Source organism: Nuphar pumila, chromosome 15, assembly GCF_984573655.1.
Source record: "Nuphar pumila chromosome 15, dmNupPumi1.hap1.1, whole genome shotgun sequence".
Classification (NCBI taxonomy): Eukaryota; Viridiplantae; Streptophyta; class Magnoliopsida; order Nymphaeales; family Nymphaeaceae; genus Nuphar; species Nuphar pumila.
The window spans coordinates 4,606,636-4,634,079 of NC_143263.1; the positions used below are offsets into that span (position 1 = coordinate 4,606,636).

At 38.7% G+C, this 27,444-nt stretch overlaps 2 protein-coding genes across 2 annotated transcripts; both read left to right on the plus strand.

Annotated features, from left to right (window-relative positions):
- The first annotated feature begins 2,769 nt into the window (after positions 1–2,769).
- On the plus strand, positions 2,770–9,875 carry LOC149814211 (auxin response factor 15-like). The gene is made up of 12 exons (XM_089988361.1): positions 2,770–3,131; positions 3,365–3,421; positions 3,565–3,735; positions 3,821–3,905; positions 4,171–4,261; positions 4,377–4,541; positions 5,985–6,104; positions 6,187–6,262; positions 7,807–7,969; positions 8,101–9,053; positions 9,148–9,338; positions 9,426–9,875. Exons 1-12 carry the CDS (start codon positions 2,832–2,834, stop codon positions 9,601–9,603), a joined length of 2,550 nt encoding a protein of 849 aa, XP_089844487.1. The 5' UTR covers positions 2,770–2,831; the 3' UTR covers positions 9,604–9,875.
- Positions 9,876–12,695: 2,820 nt separating this feature from the next.
- Positions 12,696–16,331, plus strand: LOC149814212 (uncharacterized). The gene is made up of 2 exons (XM_089989898.1): positions 12,696–12,857; positions 15,768–16,331. Exons 1-2 carry the CDS (start codon positions 12,696–12,698, stop codon positions 16,329–16,331), a joined length of 726 nt encoding a protein of 241 aa, XP_089846024.1.
- Positions 16,332–27,444: the final 11,113 nt, after the last annotated feature.

The following is a 27,444-nucleotide window of genomic DNA, read 5'->3' on the forward strand; positions in this document are numbered from 1 at the left end:
GACGAGCTCTAATATGATCAGATTCATAAGTGAGCATCTCTTGTACAATACCAGCAATACCAAATCCTTTTAGGGCTCAAACTTCCATTTCTCCTGCTCCTTGTCCACCATATCCATTCCCAAAATATTGGTGCGTATAAATATATAAATATATATATATATATATAATGTGAAACAATAATTTATCATGTTATTATCATGAATAAAATATTGTGTTGTGTGTGTTTTTTTGTATAATATAGGCCTTTATATACACAATTTTTTTGAAAAACAACAATATTTGCTAGGCCTGGGAAATGAAATGAGGTGCTCGCATCTCAGCTTATAAAGAGCTTGTTTCAAACACGTGAAATAGGCTCGACAAGCTTGAGCATGAACAAGAAATGTTCGACTTTGCTTGACTCATATCGGCTTGTGAATTAATAATAAATATAATTTACTTATATTTTTATATCATGAGGGGAGATGGTTGAATTGTTTGGCTTACAAGCAATAAGTTTAGAGTTCAAATCATATTGCTTACAAGGTGAAATTATATATATATATATATATATATATATATATATATATATATATATATATATATATATATATATATATATTGTAAATGAGCTAGCTCGCACTTAGATCATTCAATTTGGGCTTTTCATGAGATCAAGCTTGGCTCAGCTTGATAGAAGAAATGAGCTGAGCTTGAACACCCTGTGTTCAGTTCGTTCGCCTCGCTTACCTGCCCTAATATTTGCTAGCATGGACCCGAACAGTGGATAAACTTGGAGATGCGGGTATTCCAAGGCTTTTTCCTGTAAATCATTTACAAGGACATCGTATGAATGCTTTCCAAATCTATAAATAATTGGATTTTCCTTTTCAAATCCAACCACTGACTAAAATCTCAACAACATGGGACAGGGACCACTTACCCTACATTCTTTCTCTGGGAGTCACAATCCTCTCTTCACATAAACCGGTGAAATTGGTGAAGTGGCCCCTTGCTACTGCCCGAACCCTTAGTTACCCCAAAATAAGGGCACTTTAGTGAATGCCTTCAAGGCAAGAAAACAATAAGTACAATAAAAGATGGGGTAAATGCATGCCTCATTTTTTCATGTATTTGCTATATAGGTCTATTGTTTTATAATTCACATAGCACCCCTTAAATTTGTTCCCATATTCCAAATAAGTGCTCAAGCCCACCTCCATCTGGTTAACCCTGGTTAAATAATGGTTATCTAAGGTAAATGACTTATGTTACCGTTTGACCATATCTCTCTTCTAGCTAAACAAATATACCATGGCTGCCTCTTTGTTGTACGTTCCTCCCATTAGATCAATCAAGGAAGAGGAGGAAATAGAGAGAAAATAACTCTTTTCTCTTACACTTATCTCTCAAGTACTCAACTACTCTTTTTTGTCAATCCTTTACTTTAGGTTTTTAGCTCTTTTCTCTTACACTTATCTTTTGCTTTGTATCTTTAAATTGGATTTCTTCTTTTCCTCAATAATTAGATATTTTGTTTTTCATTCATATTGTCACAAAAGATCACTCCATGTTGGAGAACAACGTGCATTAAAAAAAGATAAAATAAATTAATAATAGTGATTCATTATGTATACTTTTTTGGATAATCTAAAGGGAAAACCCTCATCACCGACGACACATTGGTTGGCCTGGTCCTCCTGCCCGCCGAGGAGTACACCCAGTTTCGGCCTTGCAGCAAGGGATGCAACCCATGGGTTTGAACAACTTTGGTGACATTCACAAGTTGCCTAGCGGAGCCCTGGTGGTATATGGTAATGATATAAAGAAAAAAAAAACTATAAAAAATGATATAAAAAAATAATAATAAGTAATTACATATAGGAGAGTGTACGTGTGAAAACATGAAACAATAGGTGTACAGTACCTGCAAATTGTTTGCAGAAAGTAATAAACCGGCTGCCGACCTCCATTAACCACAAGGGTCAGAGGGGAGGGAGAAAAAAACCCGAAAAGGGCGAGGGAGGCATTGAATGATAACCCGTTTTGTCCGGGTCCCCATCTAAAAACAGGCCAAAGCAGTAAGTCGTTGTCGGTTACTGGTAAGTCATAACTGGCCACACACATACTCTCCCCCCCTCTCTCTCTCTCTCTCTCTCTTTCTCTAAAACACCACTGAAATAAACAAAAACCATATTATCAATAAAATGATGCAAACTGAACGAATAAATGAATGAGAATGAAGATGAGTAAGAGAGTTTGGTTACCTGATTACCTCACCCCCTCCATCATTAATAGCCATGTCATTATTGGTATTACCAACTATAGGATGAGATGGTGATGATGAGCTATATATATATACCACTTTATGCTAGTAACAATACTAGCACTGGTTTGGAGGAGTATCTAAGTGTGCACATATAGTAGGGTCGTAGGCTTAGGAGGTAGTCAGCAAGACAGCAACAGAAACAGCAGTAGGAGTAATTCAGTAGGTGCAGCTGAGCTTACTTTGAGATGTGATTTGATTTATAAGAGCAGGACCAGGCCTCCCCATCTCCCCTCTTTTCTTTCTGCAAACGAGAACGGCAATTCATAGAAAAGATTGAAAAATAAAGTAGAGGGGCTGCAAAAAATTTGTACACAACGGGTTGGCTGTCTCTTTTGACCCATGTCTTTTTGGTAAAAATGATATAATTGTGACCATCAATTAGAGAGAGAGAGAGAGAGAGAGAGAGAGAGAGAGCTTAAATTGAATAGATGGGTAGGGGAGGAAAAGTGAAAGAAAGGGGAGAAGGCTCGAAACCAACAATGCCCATCTGATGAGAAGGGCGGGAATCGGTGGTGGTGCTTCATGGAGATCGATCTGAACAGGGTGGAGGAGGGTTGTGCAGAGAATGGTGGTGGTGATCTGTTGAGCTTGGCTCGTTCTCCCCCGCCTTATTCTTCGTCGTTATCTTCGTCTTCATCTTCTGCTGTGTGCTTGGAGCTATGGCATGCTTGTGCTGGCCCTCTCATCTCTCTGCCCAAGAAGGGCAGCCTCCTGGTGTACTTCCCACAAGGCCATTTGGAGCAGCAAGCTCAGGAGTTCCACACTCGAACTTGCAACCTTCCTCCTCAAATCTTCTGCAGAGTTATGGACGTTAACCTCCATGTAAGGGGATACCCACCTCCTATAATTCCGTTATTTTGTTTATAGATTGATTCTTTGGCTGGTTTTTCAAACGTTGGTTTCTCTGTGTTTTTTGTTTTCTTGTCTGAGAAACTGATTCATTCATTGGTATTTTAACGTTGGTTTCTTGTTTCTTTTTCCTCGTTTCTGTGCTAAGAATTGATCCCTTCGTTGGCATTCAGATGATTGTGTTTTTTGGTTTTTGTGGTTTCTAGGCTGAGAAATTGAACGATGAAGTGTATGCCCAAGTCTCGCTTTTGGCTGAAGACGAGGTGCGTTTTCTTTAGGAACTTTGGAAACTGAGAAGTTTTTCTTTTTGGTTGTTGAGTGGGTTTTCTTTTGTTAAAAAGGAGGATCAATTTTAGGATTTCTCTTTTTGAATTTGAAGTGGGTTATCTTATCCAATTGTGTGCAGTCGGTTGTGAGGAGCTTGAATGGAGTAGAAGAGGAGAATGAAGAGATTGAGGGGCTGAGAAGGAGGACGATTCCTCACATGTTCTGTAAGACATTGACTGCATCTGACACGAGCACGCATGGTGGGTTCTCGGTCCCCCGACGAGCTGCAGAAGACTGCTTTCCTCCCTTGGTAATGAAAGGCTTTGCCCTTTGTGTTTTAGGTGTATGGTTGTTCTTTATATTCATTCTTGTTTTCTTTTGCATGTCTCTTGAAGGACTATAGTCAGCAGCGGCCCTCACAAGAACTCATTACAAAAGACTTGCATGGTATCATGTGGAGGTTCCGTCATATCTACAGAGGTACGTCTGGCGCAATTTGGAAATTTTTATTATGCTTTTTTCTTTTGTGTATTTGAGTTCCTTATTGTGTGGTTTTGGAGATGTTGGTCGGTTCAGTGATTTGCATGTTTGGTTTCTTCTCTTAAAATTTCCTCAAAACTCTCTTTCTGGCATTACCAAACAGCACTACTCTGAAATTCTTGTGGATTGCGCCCGAGGTACAGAGATTTAGGATAATTTTCTTTAGATCATGCCTTTAGAAATTGGTGTAATGTGGCTCTCGCAGGTCAGCCTCGGCGGCATTTGCTTACCACAGGGTGGAGTTCCTTTGTCAATAAGAAGAAGCTGAAGTCTGGTGATGCCGTGTTGTTTCTCAGGTATCGTTTTCATGTCTGTGATTGTTGCTTCCAAGTTTAACCATTTGATATTAGAAAATTCTCTGCCCACATGTATGTGTTCATAGAAGGGCTTTTCCTCACGTTGTCTCTACAGGGGTGAAGATGGGGAGTTAAGACTAGGAATTCGAAGGGCAGCCAGATCACGATATTGTCTGCCCTACTCTGCCATGTTGAGTCCACTTTCAAATGTGAACATGCTTTCCATGGTTTCTGATGCATTGTCCACCAAGAGCATATTTCACATTTACTACAATCCAAGGTATGCCTGTACTCTACATGGTTGTTTGCTCTTTTAGGTGAGTTGATGTCATGGATAAGGGTCTTCATGTGTTGGCATCCTTTCCTTTTGATCGCCTAGCTGGGGGCTAGGCCTCGTGCAGTTGCATCTTAATATTGTCATGAAAAGGAACTGAAAATATGTAGCTGTGTGACTCTTATTATAAAGTACTTTGCACGTGATGGTGATGATTGGTTTAAAATTTTATTGATATTGTGCTATAGTTGTAAAAATTTGGAATGTGGTTTGATTTCTGAAGGAACTAAAAATAAATGCCAAAAATGCATCTTTCACCAAATGTGCTTGGAGCACGCTAACAGAAAGATGGCTGTTGGTTGACATTGTCAAAACCATAGTTACCGGAAGTTTCTTGCTACATGGGGAAGCTCACTTCAGAAGCGGGAAATTCCTCGCTTCCCTGAAAAAAGGGGAAACTTTGGGAAACCCGCTTCCAAAATATGGAAAAATCGCTTCCTCCTCGTTTTCCAAATTGATTCCCTTTCGCTTCCTTAACGTTTCTCTATCACTTCTTGTCACTTCCCACTTGTTTTCTCCTCACTTCTTATGTTTTTCATATTAAAAAATAATATTTTTTTCATAATATGCTTGCATGTTGATTATACATGGTTTTATACGTGTTTCGTGCCATTTTTTATTTGCTTGTGCATGTGCTTCATATTGCTTTCTATGTGGTTCCTTTTCATTTTTTATTCATTTATATAATCGCTTCCTGCTTCATATCACTTTTTACCACTCACTTCCCCGCTTTCGCTTCACGCATCGCTTTCCTGGTAACTATGGTCAAAATCAAACCTTCTAATATGTTTTCCCTCTTTTTTCATAGTAGTAGAACAAGGTTTTTATACATTCTTTGAAGGTTGTAAATTGTATTCCAGGATGCAGAATGAACATGACTTCATTGTTGCCCTGTTTCAATTGTCCTGGAGAACCTTCTGCATATTGTGCTGATAGCCTCCAACTTATTGGAATTAGGGAATCCATGATTAGAATCTTCAATCATGGTTGCGGACTTGTTGATTTTCAAGGAAAGTGAAACATTAGGTAGCCATGTGACTTATAAAGGTGGACGCTCTTCTGTTAAATGATGGGATATGTATATCCTAGCTCTCATTAGCATGCTTCAGGCACACTAACAATTTGAACATAGAGAGGATAGTCTTTATGCCACTACTGATGGGTAGTAAACTCTACAGATCAGATGGTTTTGATTATCTAAGTTTTGAAGGGAGGTCTGTGATCGATTGTCTTGATTTGTATTTCTTTCATCGTTTTTAATGCTCTTAACAATCGATACTTACTATATCCTGTAATAGCAGTCTGAAATTATTTATAAGTATTTATGGGAGTTATGGCCATATAATTTTTGTGTATTTTGATATTCTTGTGTGGCCTTTCAAAATGTAGGGCCAGCCCTGCAGAATTCATGATACCCTACTGGAAGTATTTAAAAAGCTGTAGTCATCCTATCTCCATTGGAATGAGGCTCAAAATGAAGGTTGAAACTGAGGATGCAGTTGAGAGGAGGTTTGTCATCTGATTCTACTTGCTGAAGTCAGTAGATATCATCACCGTCTAAGTATACTGATCACAGTGTAGATAATTTCAGATATGCGGGACAGATATCTAGTATTGGTGATATTGATCCAATTAGATGGCCTAGCTCAAAATGGAGATGCTTGGTGGTACATCCTCATGACTTTGATTATCATATTTTGTGTATCAGCTTCTGAAATTCTTTCTTGATATGCTTGATATGGTTAACTTGTTTGAATGTTCATTTCTTTCCATTGTATGCTGACAGTGGTGAATTTTTGGCCGTTACTGTAAAGGATATGATTTGGTATCATTTATTTTAATAGTTAATCTGTTTGTGAAATATCTTATTTTGTGAGTTAAGTCATAGAAGGTTGTTGCATGATTACCTATGTGGAGCAGTAGAAGAAAACAAAGAACCTATACTTTCATTGATCTCATTTCCCTGATTTGATGGTCGAAAATTGGATCCATGTAGTACAGGTCTAATAGTTTTCCTTGAGCACTTGAGGATACTTCAAATAATATATAGGAGTTTCAGAAAGAGTTCAAATGTAGTCATGGAGAGAAGCTATATTTTTCCTTGACACTTCAAATTTGATAGTGCTTATTGTGGACGCTTTCATACTTTTGGAGCTTTTTTTTTTTCTTTTTCCATGCATAACTGTGAACATTGAGAAATGAAGAGTTTCTGTGCATCTCACAACAAGAGCGACTTAAGGTGGAAAGTATTAGAATGCATTCGTGGTGGTATTCTGTTTCAATTTTGGGAGTTCAGCTTTCAAGTAGATGCTAAGAAATGAGGATTTTCATGGCTATCATCATACAGTCCTAATGAAATGTTGAAGTTCTCTGCAAAAGCATTGGTGGGAATGTCCACTGGTTCCTCCCTGCTTCCATTTTGAACTTCTTTTGAATTTCCTGTCGAAATTTCGGTCTGCAGGTTACATGTCCTTTACAAACTCACATACATGCACACAAACACGTGCATGTACTCATGCAAAGGCACACACACACACATGCTCGTATACATGCGCACACACAGATACACAAAGTATCACCCCTTATAATGCCTGTTTTAGTCTTGATAGAACCTGCATGTCTTATTTCACTAAAATATATTCTCAATCAGGGAAGAAGACATAAAGCGGTATCATCATATTATTGTGATAGAACTTATGTTTGTATTCTTAAAAGAAACAAGTTTTTTTGTAAAGATCCACTGGACATTGACCATGGTATTAACTATTATTCTTTGTGATATTCAAATGACCTTCTGTTATGGTTCCTTTTTTGGTTCAGGCTGATGCATTGATGAATTTGAGCATTTGGAAAGACATATCTATTATCTACTGCTATTTTATTCTCTATTTGACAATAATAGTTATTTAATAATCCTGTATTTCTACATACTGGATTGTCATAGACATTCTTTTCTTCAATATTTTTTGGTTACGCCACCAGCAAACAGAATCACTATATCTTAATAAATGGAAAGAGCACATAACGTGTAAGTAGAAGATTTTGAGTCAAATTGTTCCATGGTTTCTGTTAGCTCTATAAAATTATCGAGTGGGTGCTATCACATATGTTATCCATCTGATTTTAGTTTAAGTTTAATCAGTGTAATTGCATTATGCACATGATTCTAGATGTTGATTCAAAGCATTTGTCGTTGATCACATTCTTACAGGTCAGATGGGATGACGATGCAGGAACTGGTCTTCATGACAGAGTTTCACCATGGGAGATCGAGCCATCCAGTTCTGTCCCAGGTTTCAGCTTGCCATTAACAGCTGTATCAAAGAGACCCAAGATGAGTCTCCCATCCATCAGAATGGATTTCCCTCTTCCTGGTATGTTTCTAATTCTTTGCAGCACTATAGTTCTGGAGGTGTGTTGTATTTTAATAATGAGATCTGTTTGTTGCCATGCCTTTTGTACTCTGTTCTACAAACAAGCTCATCTTTTCCTTATTTTCCTGTAGATGGAAGTGGATTGTCAAACTTCAATGAATCTTCAAGATTCCAAAAGGTCTTGCAAGGTCAAGAAATTTCAGTATTTGGTGCTCCATATGGTAACATTCATTATATCAATGATCAGGCTTCTGGTATCCAGAGGCATAATCCCCTGGCTAATACTTCCGTATTAGCTGGAATGGTAGGATCCATGAAGACTCCATCAGGAGCTTCAGGTGGTCCTGAAAAGTGTGTAGGCTTTGGAGAGTCGAATAGATTCCTAAAGGTCTTGCAAGGTCAAGAAAACTTTCAGTCAAAATCACCTGCTCAGGTTGATGTGCTACCATTAGAACAATTTGGGTTTGGAGTTATAGGAGGGGTTCAAATACCAAATGCAGGAAGAAGATGGCCCTCACAGACACAGGGTTATACTGCTCAGTTGCAGCCGAAGACCTCAACAAAGGTTTCCTCGCCATCATCTGTTTTCATGTTCCAACAGGCGGGTAATCAGGGCATGTATCCTCATGTAACCTGTGGCGTTGACACCATACAAAAAAGTGGAGAACGAGGAGGCCATGGTGGTTGGGTTGATTGTTCAGAAATATCAAATAAGCAACATATTTCTCCTGTGTATGGATTTGGTTGTATTCAACGGGGACTTGAAAGCATGTGTTCTTTAGATTCATCAAGATTGCATGGCCAGCCTGAGGATGAACATGGTTCTCTTCTTGCTTATGAAACAGATCATAATGAATGCCAGAGTGTAGAAATTTACAGTAAAAACAGTTGTAGGCTCTTTGGCTTTTCCTTAAAAACTGATGAATCTGCATCAATTTTGGATGACCCAGTACTTAGAGCCTCACATGCAAGTAAGACCTCTCTTCAACCTCTTCCTGCTACAACTGGTTCTAAAAAAAGTGAAAAACAATTAATTCTTAACATTCAACGGTCCATGAAGTCATCTGGGCGCAGTTGTACTAAAGTAAGAACTTTTTTACCTTTGATATAACAGCCCTGTTTACTTCTTGTTTATACTCCCTCTCCTAGCTGACTGCTGTCGTCACAAATTGTTGCAGGTCCACAAGCAAGGAAGCTTGGTGGGGAGGGCCCTTGATCTTTCAAAACTTAATGGGTATGATGATATGATCTGTGAGTTAGAGAGGCTCTTTGATATGGAAGGGCTGTTGCGTGACCCCGAGAAGGGGTGGCAAGTTGTGTATACTGATGAAGAGAATGACATGATGCTTGTGGGTGATGACCCATGGCAGTAAGTGGCTTTGCCTGACCCTTGCTCTTTCATGCCATTATCGTTTTATGTTTCAATTTATATCTTCTCTCATACTTTTTTTTTCAGGGAATTTTGTGATATTGTGTCCAAAATCCATATATTTACACATGAAGAAGTGTTAATGTTTGCTTCCCGAATGAAAAGCTATGAGGCCCATAGTTGCTCAGATGCCCCTGCAACCGTTGACATATCCAAGTCATCTTCTGATCACATGGATTCATCATTGACGGTAACAAGGTCTTAGTGCCTATTCTCTGGGTTTCTCTCCATATCATCCTTATAAGAGTATTGTAGCATGTATTTTATCAAGGAGTTTGCTCTTATACGCTAGCCTGCATGTCTGCAAAGAATGAGGTATGCTGGCCAAACAAAATATGTATGCTGTCTTAACTATACCTTTTCAAAGACTGCTAGTAATACGTGTTTCCATAACCAAAAGACATTGTTGCTGATCCCTCAGTCTGCCTGCTAATGATGATGTGTGTTCCCAGCCAAATGGTGGGCTTGGTTTCTTGAGCATTTCAGGTGGACTGCTTTCTCAATTCCAGTCATTAATATTTCCAACATTTGTGTTTAGGCAAGACCCTCATCAATATTTTCCAACATTATGTTGGTTTATGTTGAATAAAAACAATAAATAGTTTCTCACACTACCAAATTTGTATTGGTACTCTACTTCATGGATTCCAAGCAATAACTGAAACAATTGCCATAAACATGTCAGTGGCACGGCTATAACTTGATCAGAGTGACAGTTCCATCAAGTGAGATGTGCAGTGCTGATGAAATATGACCACTAATATGGTTTATATACAATGTAGCTGTAACCACAGTAGGTACGGTCACATTGTATATAACCGATCGTAGGTTGTATTGAATTCCCACCACATATCTCACTTGGGATATGTGAGATGGGGGCCACATACACAGCTCCATCAAGTGAGATGTGCGGTGCTGATGAAATATGACCACTAATTTGGTTGCATACTGTAACTGCTCTCCTGGACATGCCAATCCTTGGGAAGTCATATTGGCAGTTTGGGAACTCTAAAGAAAGTTGCTGGACATTTTTGGAAAAGATACTGGTGCATGTGTAAGCATGGCAAACACATTGGATGCTTGATCTTGAGATGCAATCAGGTGTATTATCAATCCTTTCCAATGACAACCAAAGCACAATCATTTAGTAACATTAACATCCTACCACCATTCGTAATCAAATAACCAAATCCTGGAAAGTTGCGTGCAGGTGTGATGCCTATGTCCAGAGACAGTAGCAAATATCTTTGATATTTTCAAAGATTAATATGATGCCAAAACATTGTCTTATTTTCAGAATTTCACCAATATCGAGAGTATCATGCTTTTTATGACATTAACGCAACAAAATCACATTTTGGTAGAGATTGTTATATGTTTGTAGTTTTTACACGGGGAATAGGTGCCTACCAAAGTTAGGAGCTTACTGCAAGCAAGTGGGGGTTTCCAGGGTGTTTTTCACAAATCTGACTTTGGAGATGTGTTAAGTATGGTTGATTTAGTAGAAAACAGCACTTGGATCGTGTTTTTTGGATGGAAAAAATTTAACTGTTCAGTTTAAGTATTTTGAAAATTATAGATCGTTGATTTTCAAACCTTATGTAAACCTACCAACGTGTCAGAATCAGACGATTCAAGAGTCCATTATAAAATCAAACATTTAGAACACATTTGTACTGTAGATTGACAAAACATGAAAAAACCCTTTAGAAGCTTAGTAGGCTAGCAGTAGGCACGGATTGGCATAGACAACTGCTCACTATATATATATATATATATATATATATATATATATATATATATATATATATATATATGAGAGGGAGAGAGAGTAAAACATGTAATGTCAAACGCGTTAATCCGTTGGACATGCCCTGCACGTTGATTTTGCGCAAAAAAAAAAAAAGAGAATTAGCAGCAGTCATGCTGCAGCTAATTCTCTAGGCAAAAAAATGATGTTTCTGTCATTGATCCGTGTACGCTCAGCGGTGGATATGTGTTCGATAATGGTGGACAATTTGCTCGTCCACTGTTACAGGCTGTTTTTTACAAATCTGAAACCTTACATATGCATTCGGCATGGTCGATTTACCAAGAAACAATGCTTAAATTATGTTTTTCTGATAAAAAAATGAGTTTTTAAGTCTTAGATATTTATAAAAAATTTATACCGCTGATTTTTATACCTTATAAAAACCTACCCGTGCATCTGAATCGGACAATGCAAGAGTCAATTCCTGTAAAATTAAATCAAGCACTCAAAATGTATCTATGCGGTCAGATTTGAGAAACATATGGAAAGAACCTTTCAAAAGGCTGGTAAGCTGTGGAAATACATACTGGAATGGGCAGCTACCCTCTACTATATATATATATATATATATTTCCAATGGTTCAAAATATCATGAGAGCCAAGGTTTCTGAATCTGTAGAGGCAAACAATTGAAAAATCAATGGCAGAAACGTTCAGGTTAGGCAAGAACAATACTACCAAACTTCCGAGAAAAACATCCGCACAACCAAAGTTGCGCATGAATCAATTAACACGGCCTCTTATCTCACATCTTTTTCTTAACTTGTATGGCCGAACTCTGCCATGTCCTTGCATTTGAAGCTTAGATGGAAACAACAGATGAATAATTAATTTCAGTAGCAACAACATGAATGAAATAAGCCTCTATAGTATACAAACAGCATCACTAACAACCTCATGTCATTAAAAAAACTCAAGATGAGGACATCACATGCTTAATATTAAGACCGCACCAGTAGTTTTCAATCATGCATCCTCAGACTGATCCAAGCATATACATAAACCACTTCAAGATGAATAAAATAATTAATGAGTAAGTTTCCTCAGTATTTTTGGCGTGACGTCTTCACCAACTATTGCTTTTAAAACTATCTTTTCCCACTCTTCACGGCATATTACAACAATGGGCATCCTCATTCCTTGGGGGTATCTACTTTGATTCCTCTACAAATCCCATAGCAACCTCAATGTATTCAAGAGATTTATGAATTCCCCATCTTGTACAGAAGATGCCAAAGATAAAAGAACCAAGCTGTCCTTTCAAACAAACGAGAGAAGATTAGCAAAAAGGAGAAAACTAAAAGGCAGAAGCTCTCAACATGTAACTACACAGACTTGCTGCTCATTTTTATATTTTGAGGTCAGAGTTCTTCAAGCATCATGAATTTGTCACGGCCCATTTCTGTAATTAAACTATCGAGGCAATGGTATAGGAGAGCAAGCTATTCATGGGAGGGTGAAGGGTGGAAGAAAGAGGGATGGTGATGGAGGTTGCGTTCTTGGATGTGGTATTGGTTCCATTGGGATTGGCTTTGATGTTTGGGTACCATCTCTTCCTCCTCTACAGAATATTGAAGCACCCAGAAACTACGGTGATCGGCCATGAGAATCACAACAAGATGGCGTGGGTGGAGAGGATGATGCAGGTCTCTCTCTCTCTCTCTCATTTAATGAAGTATATGCGTCTCTTCCAATTTGCTGCCTCTTCCGTTTTTGGTATATCTAAGTTATAAAATAAATGATCAAACCAATCTCTCTCTCTCTCTCATTTATTGAAATATACGCATCTCTTCCACTTTGCTGAATCTTCCGTTTTGGCATATCTAAGTTTTGTGAAATAAATGATAAATTTGACAAACCAATCTCTCTCTCTCTCTCTCTCATAGAGAAAGCAAAGTCTGTTTGAACTCTTAGTTAATTTGGCCCACAAGAACCAACGGGGGTTCCTCTTGTTTGGCAGGAGAGTTAGTGCACGTCACCTTGTGTTGGGACGTTGCAAGTTCGAACCCCAAATTGTATGGTTGTATAACTGGTAAGGGTCTGCCTAACCCCAGCTTTCTCTGTCGAAACAGCACCATGGTCATCATGACACCTCTTGGCCCATAACGGGAAGTCTGAACTATTTCAGTGGTTTATCAGCAAAAAAAGAAAAAGAAAAAAAGGCTACAACCATATTATGCCCTTCCTCCCAAGGTAATTGTTACCTGTTAACACAATCTTGGATCGGATCCCAAGTCAGACTTAATGGGGCCGGTGTTCTCTTTTCTTCAAATGAATCTGTAAAACTTGTCTAACCTTGGCGAAGTTTCAGCTTAAACACGGATCATTGTTTGAAGAAGTATTAACCAAAACCAAGTCCATGTTTCAGATTAAAAATGGACAAATATCGTAGGCATATCAAATCCACTGGGCACTACTGGGTCTGGTCTTACCGGTCAGTTCTGATAGTGATCCGAATGATTGGCAGTCCTTCATGTCTTTCATGGATAAATTAAGGCCATCATTATGCATCACATGAAGCTTCCTAGTAGGTGTACTGAAGTTCATGAACTTGGTTACATTTTCCAAACGCAACCTTACATGACACAAGTTATGAGTTCACTTATTTTGGGTTGGTTCACATCTACCCGGGCCAAGTCGCGACCTCATTGATCAAGTTTTCAAGCTTTGAATTTTTTAGAATGTGATCAATCATTGCCAACAGCTTCTTCACTCCGGAAAACATAAAAAAGGATCCCATTCTTTGACATAGGATACAATGGATGCATCTGGACGATTAGGATCAGTCCACATCCAAGTGAAAATGTTGTACAATTCTAGCCGCTGGTTGGACGGCTAGGATTAAATGTAAGATGGAACCCATCTTATGTCAAATTATGGGATCAATACTCAAAAACATCATCTGCGCCAGTTATGTTGGTCAGTTGGTGTAGCCAAGAATGCCAAATGGGATTTTTTAAGGGGTTTTTTTTTTCAAATATCCCGTCTTGTATGCTATACTGCAAAACAGTCCATACCTTACTATTCTTGCAAAAACATTTTTGTCTTCTCTGATGCCAATGTAGATTAGCCCTTCTATTGAAGGGCTGGTAGACTAACCATTAGCTGAGCAAGGGCTTATCCCTTGCCTTCATTAATGCAAGGGGTTTGACACTCATAGGAATGGAACCCTAACCGCCCTTCTAGTGGCCAAGGCCCCCTTCAAAACATCTGAATACATGAGAAATTCGGATCGAAATTAAATCCGGAAATGGCTAAAAATTGCAAAACCTCTATCCTGGATCCGATCCATTTTGCATACCTACTAACCATGCTCGGCCACTGACCATGGTTAGATGTTATAAAAAAATATCATTAATATAAAGAGAATATAGTTGAATTCTCAACTGGTTACCATTGTACCCCTATATAATAGAGAATATAGTTGTATTCTCAACTGTTAGATATCCACCCAAGTCTCATCCCCAGCCTAATAGAGAATCGACTCTCTCAGTGACATTATGCTCAATACCTTCTAACGTTCTCCAATAGCTCTTTCACACCTTTCAGGGTTTTCTTGCAAAATAGTACTCTCTATCTTATTCCCTTTTTTTATTATTCAAATTGGTCCTCTTATGAGAGCAGAACTATAATTTTGAATGCTCTTAACAGTGACCGTTAGGGGAGGTGGATGGCTGTTAAGCTCAGGGACCCTTTGGTAATTAAGGGTTTAGAAGAAGACAGGCGATTTTGCTAAAAATGCATAAGGCGAGGACTATTTTGCAGAAAACCCTTGTTTTAGTGAAACAACAAAATCCATAGTTTGGATCTCCCCCTATGATGCAGTGATGTTAAAAAGTCCTCAAATTGTATGTCACCCTAGAGTCTCTAAACTTGTACAAAGTACAATTGTGTCATGGATATGAAACATTTACAAAATATTATAAGTCCTTTCAGTTTCAATTGCATGTCATCCTGGATAGAAAATTTATACAAAAATACAATTATATCCTTGATATTAAACTATGTCTATGCCATCCTAGATAGCACAAATTTGTACAAACTACAGTTAATACTTAATCCTGAATAGTATACTTGTAGTACAAAATATTTGTAAGCGTTTTTTAGTCTGTAGATGAAAAGTCCACACAATGTACATATTGACAAGCTTAAGCTAGACAGAATGAATTTTCAATACGACTTAGAAAAAACAAGGCCTTGTTATTCACTAAGAAGCATAGTCACAAATATTGGCCACTTTTTGAAATCTCACAATTTGATTGTGTGTTTTTCAAAAACCAATATAATCCAAAAAAATGAAAATTTTAAAATATCACCTAGTTTGAAAATACCCTGTTTTTATGGTGATATAATAAGGTTATTAATGAAATATTTATATAATTATATATTTTTATATATTTTCATATATATTCTTGAAATTTATGATACTGTTTTTTTTTAGGAAAGCAAAAATTTTAAATTAATTGCCAGATTCTCCTTTGCGGGGAAGATCCCAATAATGGGATTTTGTGACTATGCTAAGAAGATACGTCTCCCTTTCATGTTCTTGGTTGGAGCAGGGCCCAGTTGCACCAAAGGGCGCGTTGGAGGTGATCTCACGTAACCTATCAACATCAACATACTTAGCATCCCTATCAATTGCACTTATCTCCCTCTTGGGCACTTGGATAGGAAGCAGTTCTCACCCTCCAAAGATATTCACAGGTAATGTGATCTATGGAGATACATCTCCATCTACAGCAAGTGTTAAATTTGTGACTCTTCTTGCCTGCTTCATCCTGGCATTCACCTTCTTCATCCAGTCTGCTAGGCAATTTGTCCATGCTAGCTACATCATCAGCACCCCCGATTCCGAAATTCCGGTTTGTTACGTTCAGCTGGCAGTCATCCGGGGGAGCAATTTCTGGTCACTAGGCCTAAGAGCGCTTTATTTTGCCACTACATTGTTGCTTTGGATCTTTGGTCCTCTCCCCATGTTTGTGTGCTCAGTTTCCATGGTGGCCATACTGCATGTACTGGACAGCAATTCAACTCCAATGCTACAATTTAAGGCACTTAAAAAGGGTAGTGACCTGAGGCAGCAATGCAGCAGCACCAGCACTCCCCCAACCCCACAATAATCTATAGTGGGGTCCTAGCCATATGGTTGGTCCCTTCAATATCATAAGTAAATGTCAGAAAGTTTATCATTTTGCTGGTTAAAAGTGAAGGCACTGAAGCTAACTTTTGGACTTTTAAAATATCTTTATTGAATGTTGGTGATGAGGTACAGGAGATTCTCTAAAACAATAAAAAGTTATAAGAGCTCCTGCTTCCATCTTTTCCATTTCCTTTCTTCTGTGTGCGTGTGTGTGTGCGCGCGCAACTGCACACTAGCACTTGATTGGGAGACGAGCAAGCGGGTCACCTCCAGTCTCCACTTTGAATTGTTTACCTAGCTCACCTACCAAGACGTCTAGCTCATATTTAGCCAACCGACGGATAGTTTGCTTCACCTACCACTAGTGTGCACCACTGATCACCCACTCATATGATGTAACGTCGAACACTTTGAGTGTTCAACATTACAGTTTACACTTTGACTTTTGGTCTTTCGCCAAATGGTGTCTCATTCGGTAGTCCATCATGGGTCAGGCTAGCCACTTGTTTATGCCTTTGCTTCGACAACGTCCCAGTCCGCAACCCCTGGATGTTGAGGTTGTCAACGCAGCTAAGTTGATCGATATCTCTCTCTTCTCATCGCAGTTGCAAGATATAGTTGTTGACATGGATTCTACGATTTCAGCTATCTCTGCTATTATTGAGGACTCCCTTTGCCACTACGGTGGGGCAGACTGCGAGCAGATGGGCGTTTTCAATGGTCACTCGAGGTCGTATGTTTGTGTCGGGGGTATTCGACAAATCATAAATGGTCAGCAAAGAAGGAGGAGGCCTTTCTCAATTGTTTCAGCTACCGATGTTAGGTCTCCAAGGAGGTCATTTCAATCCCACCAGCCCTGAGTTTTTTCAGTTTCTGTGTCATGAAAATTGTTTATTGGAATATTATGAGCCTGAATTGTCCCATGAAACGCTTGTTTTTGGCTAATTGGGTTAGGGAGGAGAAGCCTGATCTGCTTGTTTTATGTGAAACTAAAATGGAGGTCATCCTGCTCGTGGTCGCCTCTAGCATCTGACGGGAAGCTAATTATTTTTTTAAGCCTGCGGTCAACCATGTCGGAGGTATCCTTATCTTGGGGAAGCAGTCTTTAAACTTATCTCAGCTGGACGTGGGTCTTTTCTCTCTGTCTGTTGCTTTCAATTTTCAGGCAGTTGTTAGAAGGGTAGTGGTTTATGTTGTTTATGGCTCTAATCTTGTCGTCATGAGGCCCACGTTCTGGGATGATTTAAATAAGATTGTCATTTCTAGCACGAAGTGTCACCTTCTTATGGAGAATTTTAATTATTTGTTATTTATTCATGACTGTAATAACCTTATTATTCTTAATCCCTCTATGCAAGGTTTCCAAGACTTTGTTCATCGATATCTCTTATACTCTATCCTTTTAACCGGGGAGCACTTCTCTTGGTCGAATAGGCGGTCTTGCCCGTGTTGTAGGGTCCTTGACAGGGTCTTTGTCACTCTTAATTTACTGGACCTCATTCTCGACGTTAAGTGTGTGTTGCTTGCTCCCTCAATCTCAGATTATGGGCAGATCATCACTCATTGGAGGGATGACTTTAAATCCACCAGGAGCTTTGCGCTTGAAGAATGGTAGCTCCAGTGGTCAGATTTTTTCACGATTATTGTTAATTCTTGGAACAATCCTTCTGATGAGCATTGGGCGGCTCTCCGGGTTCAAAAAAAGCTTTCTCATCTAGCTAAGGATATCAAGGCCTGACTTCATAGTCATAATATGGAGAAATTTTAGCAAATGTCTGCATGGGTTCATGAGATTTCTGTGTTGTATCAGTCTATGTCTTCCCCCAGCTCTCTCTGATTTGCAACTTCTCAGTTTTCAGGCTAGGTCCTTGGAGTTATACTATGCTCTTGAAAAGTTGGAGGGTCAAGGAAGAAATTCGTTGAAAGCAGAGGTCTAGGGTGAAATGGCTTGCGGCTGGTGATGGTAACACTAAATTTTTTTACTCATATGTTTCTCATCGTTATAGAAGGAAGGTCGTTCTTTCTATCTCCATTGAGAGTATTCCTTATCTCAATCAACACGTTAATCTGGTAGTCACGCTATATTTTAAGGCTTTATATTCTGCTTCGTTCGCTGCAGAGGGTGTCATTGGTAATGTCCTAGTTAGGTCAATTCAGCATGAACAAGCCAGATCTATGCAAAGGAGGTTATCTGAAGATGAGATTTTTAGGGTCATTAAGGATCTGTCGGGTTGGAAAGCGCCCGATATTGACGGGTTTCATATCGATTTTTTTAGAATCTTTTGGGATTGTGTTAAGTTGAACGTGGTGAGCATGTTTGACGAGTTCTATCGTAACTCCAGACTGCCTTATCATTTTTACTTAGCTATTATTTTGCTCATTCCAAAAGATAATGAGGTCACGGATATTTCTCAGTTCCGCCCGATCTTGGTTATGAGTGCTTTCTATCAGATGTTTGCCAAAGTTTTGGCGAATAGGCTGAAATCGGTGGCTCACCGGATTTTTTCAGACTCTCAGCTCGCCTTCATCCGTAATAAGAGGGTCCAACACTCATTCATCATGACATCCAAGGTTATTCATTCTTTTCAGCATAGCGGTCAGCCTTATTTTGTCCTTAAATTAGATTTTCATAAAGCTTTTTATTCCGTGCATTGGCCTTTCTTATTTCAAATGTTATCAAATTTTGGTATTGGTCATCGTTTTCCTGGTTGGGTGAGGAAGCTAGTCTCAAATGCCCATGCCATGTTAAATATCAATGGTGTTAGAGGAGACCGGTTCAAGCTGAGGTGGGGTCTGCGACAAGGGTGCCCTCTCTCACCTTTGTTGTTCAATGTGGTTGCTGAGGGTCTTGTGATCTTGCTTAAGTGGGCCGCGACATCGCGATTCATTGATCCCTCGCAAGTTTTGGACTTTCCAAGTCATATTCTTACTTATACTGATGATATGATCATTTTTTGGTCGTGCAAATATTCAACAGATGCTTAGGTGAAGCTTATCCTTCAGTTCTTCCTCTCTCTATCCGAGCTTTCTTTAAATGAGAACAAATGCTCTCTTACTATGTTCAATGTTCAGTCCACTATGCATGCAGCTGGGAGGAGGATTTTTAATTGCATTATTTCTGAGTTGCTTATAATGTACCTGGGCTTGTCGTTACAAGTGAAGCACCTCTCTTCGGCTGCATGGGCTCTGACGCTTCAAAAAGTGAAGCACAAATTACTATTGTGGTTGTCGTCTTATCTCTTCATCGCTGGTCATCTGACTTTAGTCAGACATATTCTTTCCACTATTTCAGAATTTTTCATGTCTGTGTTTGTGATGCATGTGGGAGTAGAGAAGCAGCTGACGCGCTTGCTGGTAGGTTTCCTATGGTCTCAGTGTCAGCTCAAGGGTAAGTGTCACTTGATTGGTTGGTGTTCGGTGGTCTTACCTCGGCGTATGGCTGACTTAGGTGTTCGTACGCTCAGACTATGGAGCATTGTTCTTGTCGCCAAGCAATGTTGGTTGGCCCACCAACCGGATAACCCTTGTGCTCGTTTGCTTCTTGCTAAATATGGGGCTCATGCTCTTATCCTGGTTCGCTTGGGAACCCAGGGTTTGGCGTTCTCGCATTTGCGTAAATTGTGGTTGAGGGCTTTAGCCTTCTTCAGAGACCATTTTGAGGACTCCAAAAATTTTGGTTAGTGGTTGCATTGGGCACTTGCGCCTAGCGGGGAGTTACTCATCTCCAAAGTCTATAGATTGTTGCTCCCTCCGGGGGCCGATTGGTTGCCTGAGAGTGTGCTTTGGGCGAAGGGCCCTATTTCCCGTTCCCAGGTCTTGGCTTGGTTAATTTTGCACGATAGGATTCAGACCCACAGTAATTTAAAGAAGTGGGGCTTTTAGCTCCCGAGTTGGTGTGTGCTTTGTCAAGCTGCGGAAAAATCTATGTTTCACTTGTTCTAGTCTTGCCTAATATTTGTGGATGTCTTTAACAGGACTTGGAGGCATCCAGAAGTGTTTGTTAAGGAGGAGTCCTTTGCACTCGATCTGATCTTGGACCCGGTTTGTATTAGGCGTAGCACAAGGTGGAGGTTGATCTATCAGACGTAGTTGATTACCTCTTGGTGGTTTGTTTGGATGGCATGCAACAATGCTCATTTCTGTCAAATTTCGGTTAACATTCATAATCTGGTGCATAAAATCTTGGTGGATGTTTATGCGATCTTGCGTATGCATCTTAGTGATCTCCTGCTCCCTCTTGTGGACGCTCTCATTCTTTTGCCGCCCTCTGGGCCAGCGACTTCTGCGTGAGCCCATTTTGTCTGTCTGATGTTCTTTTTATCTTCTGTTTTCTTTTATTTGTTTTGGCTTTTGCTCCTGTTCAGTTCATGGGTTCAACATTTTGTTGATCTTCATGAGTGGTAATGTTGTATTTCTTTTCTCTCTCTCTCTCTCTCTCTCTCTCTCTCTCTCTCTCTCTCTATATATATATATATATATATATATATATATATATATATATATCATGGATGGGAGCCATATCAACTCAGCCTTACCATATGAATGCATTTGATAAGTTTTGTTTGTCGGTAAACACACACTACAAGAAATTACCTCTTTACTGGTGCACGTTCACACCAGTAAAGAGTTGCGTTATACTGGCGCGACAAAGTTTTGCGCCAGTACACCAATAAAGACTATATCCGCATGGTCTGTCAATATGGCAACTTGAGTAGGTTTCATTATGGAGAGTTGTTATATAATTGATATAGGTATACGGTTATCCTGATTATCATGGTTATCTTGATTATTAGTCTCCCTCAAACTCAAGTTGGGGTGAATCCACAACCCGAGTTTGCTACGAAGCCGATCAAAGATAATTTGACAGAGAGCCTTGGTTAAAATGTATGCTACCTATTGTGACGAAGGTACAAACTTAGTGATAAGACTGCCACGAGCTACCTTTTCTCGAATAAAGTAAAAAACAATATTAACATACTTCATGCAAGAGTAATAGGCCGGTTTAATGATAACGTGAAGAGCTGAAAGATTGTCACAAAATAGAATAGGCAGTTCAGGCAGATATATCCCAATATCCCAAAAAATAAACAATAACCATGTAAGTTCTGTTGCACTCGATGTCATTGCCTTGTATTTAGCTTCAATGCTGGAACGAGCCACTGTGTATTCTTTCTTAGCACTCCAAGGTATGCAATTAACACCAAGAAAAGTGCAAAAACCTGAGGTGGACCTTCTAGTAAGAGGACAACTTGTCCAATCCGTATTAGAGAAAGCATACAACTGAATTAGAGTATTAGATAATAACTGGGTACCATACTCAATAGTGCCATGAATATATCGCAAAATTCTTTTTATCATTTGAAAGTGAAACTCAGTGGTATTTTGCATGAATTGACTAACATAATTTACGCTATATGAGATATCTGGTCTCGTGAATGTCAAATATTGCAAACCTCTAACCAGGCTTCTATACAAAGTGCAATCATGAAATAGTCTTTTACTTTCTTTTGTAGGACGAAGATTAGATGCTATTGGAGTGGAGCCAGATTTGGCGCCAAGCATCTGAACACGATCCAATAAGGCATACACATACCTCTTCTGATTTAGGAATAAGCCTTGAGAGAAGCGATGAACCTCGACTCCTAGAAAATAGTGAAGATAGCTTAGATCTTTCATGGCAAACTCATGACTGACTCTGGCAACAAACTCATTTATCATGGTCAGATTGTTTTCTGTGAGAATAATATCATCAACATAAAGTAAAAGAAGCATTGTCCCATGATAACTTTGATAAATAAACAGGGATGAGTCAACAACACTGGAATAAAACCCCATAGAGAACAGGAATGTATCAAACTTGTTATACCAGGCTCGTGGAGTTTGTTTCAAACCATACAGAGCTCTGTTTAATTTACACACAAAATCAGGTTTATCTTTATTACGGTACCTAGAGGGTTGATCAATATAGACATCTTGAGTCAGAACCCCATGTAAAAATATATTCTTAACGTCTAACTGTCTGATATCCTAGTTATAGGCAAAAGCAACTGTCAGAATAATTCTAGTAGATGGAGGCTTTATGACAGGAGAGAAAGTCTCAGCAAAATGGACTCTGGGTATTTAACTAAACCCTTTAGCTACTAGACGAGCTTTAAGCCATTCTACACTTCCATCACTTTTAATTTTTGTTTTAAATACCCATCATCTCTCGATCACATTCATATTAGGTGTGCGGAGAACTAAAACTTGTGTGTCATTCTGTTCTAAAGCAAGCAACTCTTCTTCCATAGCTTGACGTCAATCTCAATTTTTTAAGGCCTCATTAACAGTTTTTTGTTTTAGTGAAACAGTTAAAGCCAAAAAATATTTAGGATTTGATTTGATTATCCCCTCTTTTGATGGTGTAACCATAGGATGAGTGTTCTGAACATTTGTCCCAATAACATTAGAATTTGTAGTTGGGATAACACCTTCTTCTGGTTGAATGTCAGACTCAGGAGAAATCAGATTTTCAGAAATCTCATGATTATCAAGACTTTGAGGATCATTTTGATACTCAGTGTGAGAGATAGACATGTTATCTTGGAGAGCACTAGTTAGATGGTTATCATCAAAACCCATTTTCTCAGTAGAAATATCATCTTGATGATAATGATTGGAATCAATAAAACTTACTAGTTCTTCATTGTCGAATATAGATGCAAACAGTTTGCCAAGAGATCTGTATGAAAAAATATGTTCATCAAACACATGTCTAGATATAAAAACATGGCTAGTAGGAGGGTAGAGACACTTGTATCCCTTATAAAACTCGTATCCCAAGAATACACATAGTAGAGACTGTGATTCAAACTTATGCTTGTTATAGTTTCTAATATATGAAAAACATCTACAGCCAAACGATTTAAGACAAAAAAAATCTGATTGTTTTCTTGTTAACAACTCAAATGGTGACTTCATATGAAGATTTGGAGATGGAAGTCTATTAATCAACCATACAACCGTGGAAAAAGCTTCCCCCCAAAAATGTGTTGGAATATTACTGTAAAAGATCATAGTTAATCCCAGTTCAGTAATAGAGCAGTGTTTACGCTCTGCCATTTTATTTTGTTCTGGTGTTTTTGGGCAAGCTTTAATATGCTTAATGCCTTTTTCTTTCAAATATTTTTTCAGCACATGGCTATGGAACTCACCTCCTTCATCGGTTTGAAAAACTTTAATTTTTTTCTCAAACTGAGTTATAACCAAATTGTGAAATTCAATAAACTTTTCTGTGAGTTTTGATTTGGCTTTTAATGGATAGAACTATGTGAATCTACAATATTCATCAATAAAAATAGCATAAAACTTGAATTATTGAAAAACAAATATATGGGTGTCGGTCCCCACAAATCACAATGAACCTTATCAAACAACTGAGAACAATGTTCATCAACTTGAAGAAACGGTAACCTGCATATTTTGCTCATTTGACAACTCAGACAAATAGATAAAAATTCATTCTGTGCAGTTACCTCAATAAAATTATTTTTAACTATAAAGTCAACCACTGCATATTGGGATGGCCAAGTCTCTTATGCCAGACATCCTTGCTAATAGACCAAAACTGTGTAGAGTAGAAGATTTGTTTGCTTTTCGGCGTAACTCCATACAAGCCACCAATTCTATTGCCTGTCACCACCACTTTGTTTTTGGTTTTGTCCTTCACCAAAAAATTGTTAGACGAGAACTCAAACAAATAAGGCATGTTAGAAGTTAACTGACTAACAGAAATTAGATTCTTCTTAATTTTAGAAACAACAAGAACATTTTCAAGAATCAATTCTTTGCTTCCAACTTTTAGATTTGCCAATCTCGTGTGAGTAATGGTAAGTTTGGATCCGTCACCAATCATAATTTTTTCTGAACCATGATACTTATTAAGGTTGTCAAGTTTACCTGCATCTGAAGTAACATGGGCAGTAGCTCTTGTATCTGAAAATCATGCATTGTCTTGACCAACAGAGAGTTTTAATGCTGCAAGTGCTTGGGGAACATCTTTAGCCTGGTTGTATTAATGCCAACAATTGATAGCACAGTGATTCGGTTTGAAACAAATTTGGCAAATTATGCCCTTTTCCTTATTTTTCTCTTGGGCTTGATTTCATGTTTGACCATTAAAAGGCTTCTTTTGGATGAAATTGTTTCCACGATTTATGGTTTGACCTACTTGAGTAAACTCATGACCTTTTGAAAAAAAACTGTTATTTTTTGTTGGAGAATCGATATTTTTGATTCCCAGTTCTTTGACTAAAAAACGTTGAGTGATTGTTCACTCCTTCATATAAATCACATCTGGTTTGATGACTTTGTAACAACCCAATGGATTGTTCGTAAGACGGGGTTGGTGGTTTGAGCATGGTTGTAACAAACCATTCATAACCAACTCCAAGTCCATTCAATAACCAAAACACCTTGGTGTCATCATCAATAGGCTTGCCTATGGCCGCAAGCTCATCACATATATTTTTGAAGCTTTTGATATAATCAACTATGGGCATTTCATTCTTTTGATAAAGTTGTAACTTTTGAACAAGCAGGAACTCTCATTTTTTAGATACATGGGTGAAGAAGGTTATCAGAGCATTTCATACCTCTCAAGAAGTTTGGAGGCCAACAACAATTCCAAGAACTTCTTCTGCAAGAGTACCAGTAATCCATCCTCGCAACAAATGGTTTGATTTCCTCCATGACATGTATTCAGGATTCATAGCAGCACCCATAGGAGTCTACATGTATTGAGGTGGCGTGGGATATTCCCCGTCAAGAAAGTCTGTCATGTTTTGGCTTTCAACAATACCAAGAAACTGAGTTTGCCATAATAGAAAGTTGTTATGGTTAAGTTTGATTGTCACGAAAGTAGTGACATTTAGGTTAAATGGGTATGAATATTTTACTAATGAAGTCAACTCAATTAAGATGGCAGCCATAATAATGAGAAAAGAAAAAAAATGAAAGCAAAAAATCCCTCACCAAGCAACGAGCTCTGATACCATGAATACAAATAAGAACGTATAAAGGTGCACATAATTTACTTGGTTATGTGTTTATGAACACCTACATCCATGGGTCAACACTCTACTCAATATGGCAACTTGAGTAGGTTCCATTATTGAGAGCCTTTATATATTTGATAGAGGGATACAGTTATCCTTATTATCACGGTTATCCTGATTATCATGGACAACTCTGGTGCAATTATTGATGCTTCGCCAGCACCAGTAAAGGTGGACTTTTTTTAGTGACACCTTAGATCATGTCTTTTTTATACAAAAAAATGATTTTTTGAGCTATAGAATTTGCATACATTATGAGCCATTGATTTTTCATATCTTGGGAAAACTCACTTATACGCTGTAATCACACTATTCACAGTCTCTCTCTCTCTCTCTCTCTCTCTCTCTCTCTCTCTCTCTCTCTCTCTCTCTCTCTCTCTCTCTCTATATATATATATATATATATATATATATATATATATATATATATATATATATATATAGGCAAAAACCAAATCCGGTTTGGAGTCTACTTAAAGAAAGGTTGCTAATGAGAGTTGTGTCCAACGAAGACGGACGCCAGGGACGTGTGAGCATAGAAAGGTTAGCACAAGAAGTTGTAAGCCTAAGGAGCTTGAGGAAGATAGCAACTTAACATGCTTGGTAAACACAAATAACAAACCTGGTGAAACTAAAAGAGAGTTTCCTAAGTCATGATGGTTATGTATACGGGCATTGTTATGTATCATGATTATGTATTTTAATGGAACCTCTCTCCACCTAAAAAAGTGAGAGAAAGAAAATATCTTGGCTGTAGGTTCTTCTCAGGATCAAACCACGTAAATTTTGTAGTGTGTGTGGGTGATTGAATAATGAGAAATAAGTGCCTACCAAAGTTAGGAGCCTACTATGAGCAAACAAGGGTTTGCATCGTGTTTTTAACAAATCAGACTTGGCAGATGCATTCAGCATGATCAGTTTATTAGAAAATAGTACTTGGATATCATTTTTTTATGAAAAATATGAAGCTTTTATCTTGAATAGTTATGAAAATTGTAGACCGTCAATTTTCAAACCTTATAAAAACCTAATCATGTGTTGGAATCGAACGATATATGAGTCTATGGTTGAGAAATAAGGTGTCCCTTCGTATGTGTCTCTTCCCACCCATGCATCATACCTTTTGGTATGATGCATGGTGACCCTTTGAAGGTATCCCTTAGATACATATATATATATATACCACATGATGGGTAATGGTGTAGCAAGTGAAATTTGAAGGCTTATAGAGATCAGTCCTTGTTCACCCACTGCTTGAAGGCATTGTACTCATCAACAGGAGCAGTTCGGCTGAAGAGATCATCTATCTCTCACATCAGCGCAATGGCAGGGACAAGTATGTGGCCATATCCCTTCAAATATGTGTTTTACACAATGTGTTTGCTCCTCTGATTCTCCACATTATGGTATCAGAGCCCTATTTCCCCATTGTCTCTGTTTTTTTCCTGTCTGTATTTTTGTTAAAATAGAAAAAGAGAAAAATAGGAACCGAGTGTGTCCATGACTCGAACTGGGTCCATTTCAGGAACTGGTTCTGACTCAGATTCTTTTGGAACTGAGTCAGATTCTTTTGGAACCGAATCGGATCCAGTTGGACCTGACCCGAACAGATATCTGGTTCTATTGAACTGGGTCAGATCAACCATCTTGGGAATTGAACCATTTTGGTTCGATACCCGAGTGGACGACTTGGCTCGGTTCAGTTCCCATTCCCCTGTCCCAGCCGACGACTTCTGTTGTCGGTCATCGTCGGGATACTGCATTTAAAAAAAATAGAGAGGGGAAGGGCTTTACTGTCAGGAACGCCGGATTCGGGGTCGCCATGGTGTTTTCTCGGGAAGAAGACGGCTATTGGGTCGTCGCTTCACCGGCATCCATGCCGACAAAGTCTCTCGACAGCATGGTTCATCGCCAAATAAAAGGGATTTCGTTGCCCATCATCGGGGAGCTGAAACCCTTGTTTGCGTTGTGAAAACGTTGACCATTGATGTCTGTAAC

Bases quoted from the DNA above. Each gene is read 5' to 3' on its own strand.
- LOC149814211 (XM_089988361.1), top strand. From the start codon at position 2,832: ATGGAGATCGATCTGAACAGGGTGGAGGAGGGTTGTGCAGAGAATGGT. The intron at 3,422-3,564 runs GTGCGTTTTCTT...AATTGTGTGCAG, and splicing joins CGCTTTTGGCTGAAGACGAG to TCGGTTGTGAGGAGCTTGAA. The intron at 3,906-4,170 runs GTACGTCTGGCG...TGGCTCTCGCAG, and splicing joins GTTCCGTCATATCTACAGAG to GTCAGCCTCGGCGGCATTTG.
- LOC149814212 (XM_089989898.1), top strand. From the start codon at position 12,696: ATGGAGGTTGCGTTCTTGGATGTGGTATTGGTTCCATTGGGATTGGCT. The intron at 12,858-15,767 runs GTCTCTCTCTCT...TCTTGGTTGGAG, and splicing joins GGGTGGAGAGGATGATGCAG to CAGGGCCCAGTTGCACCAAA.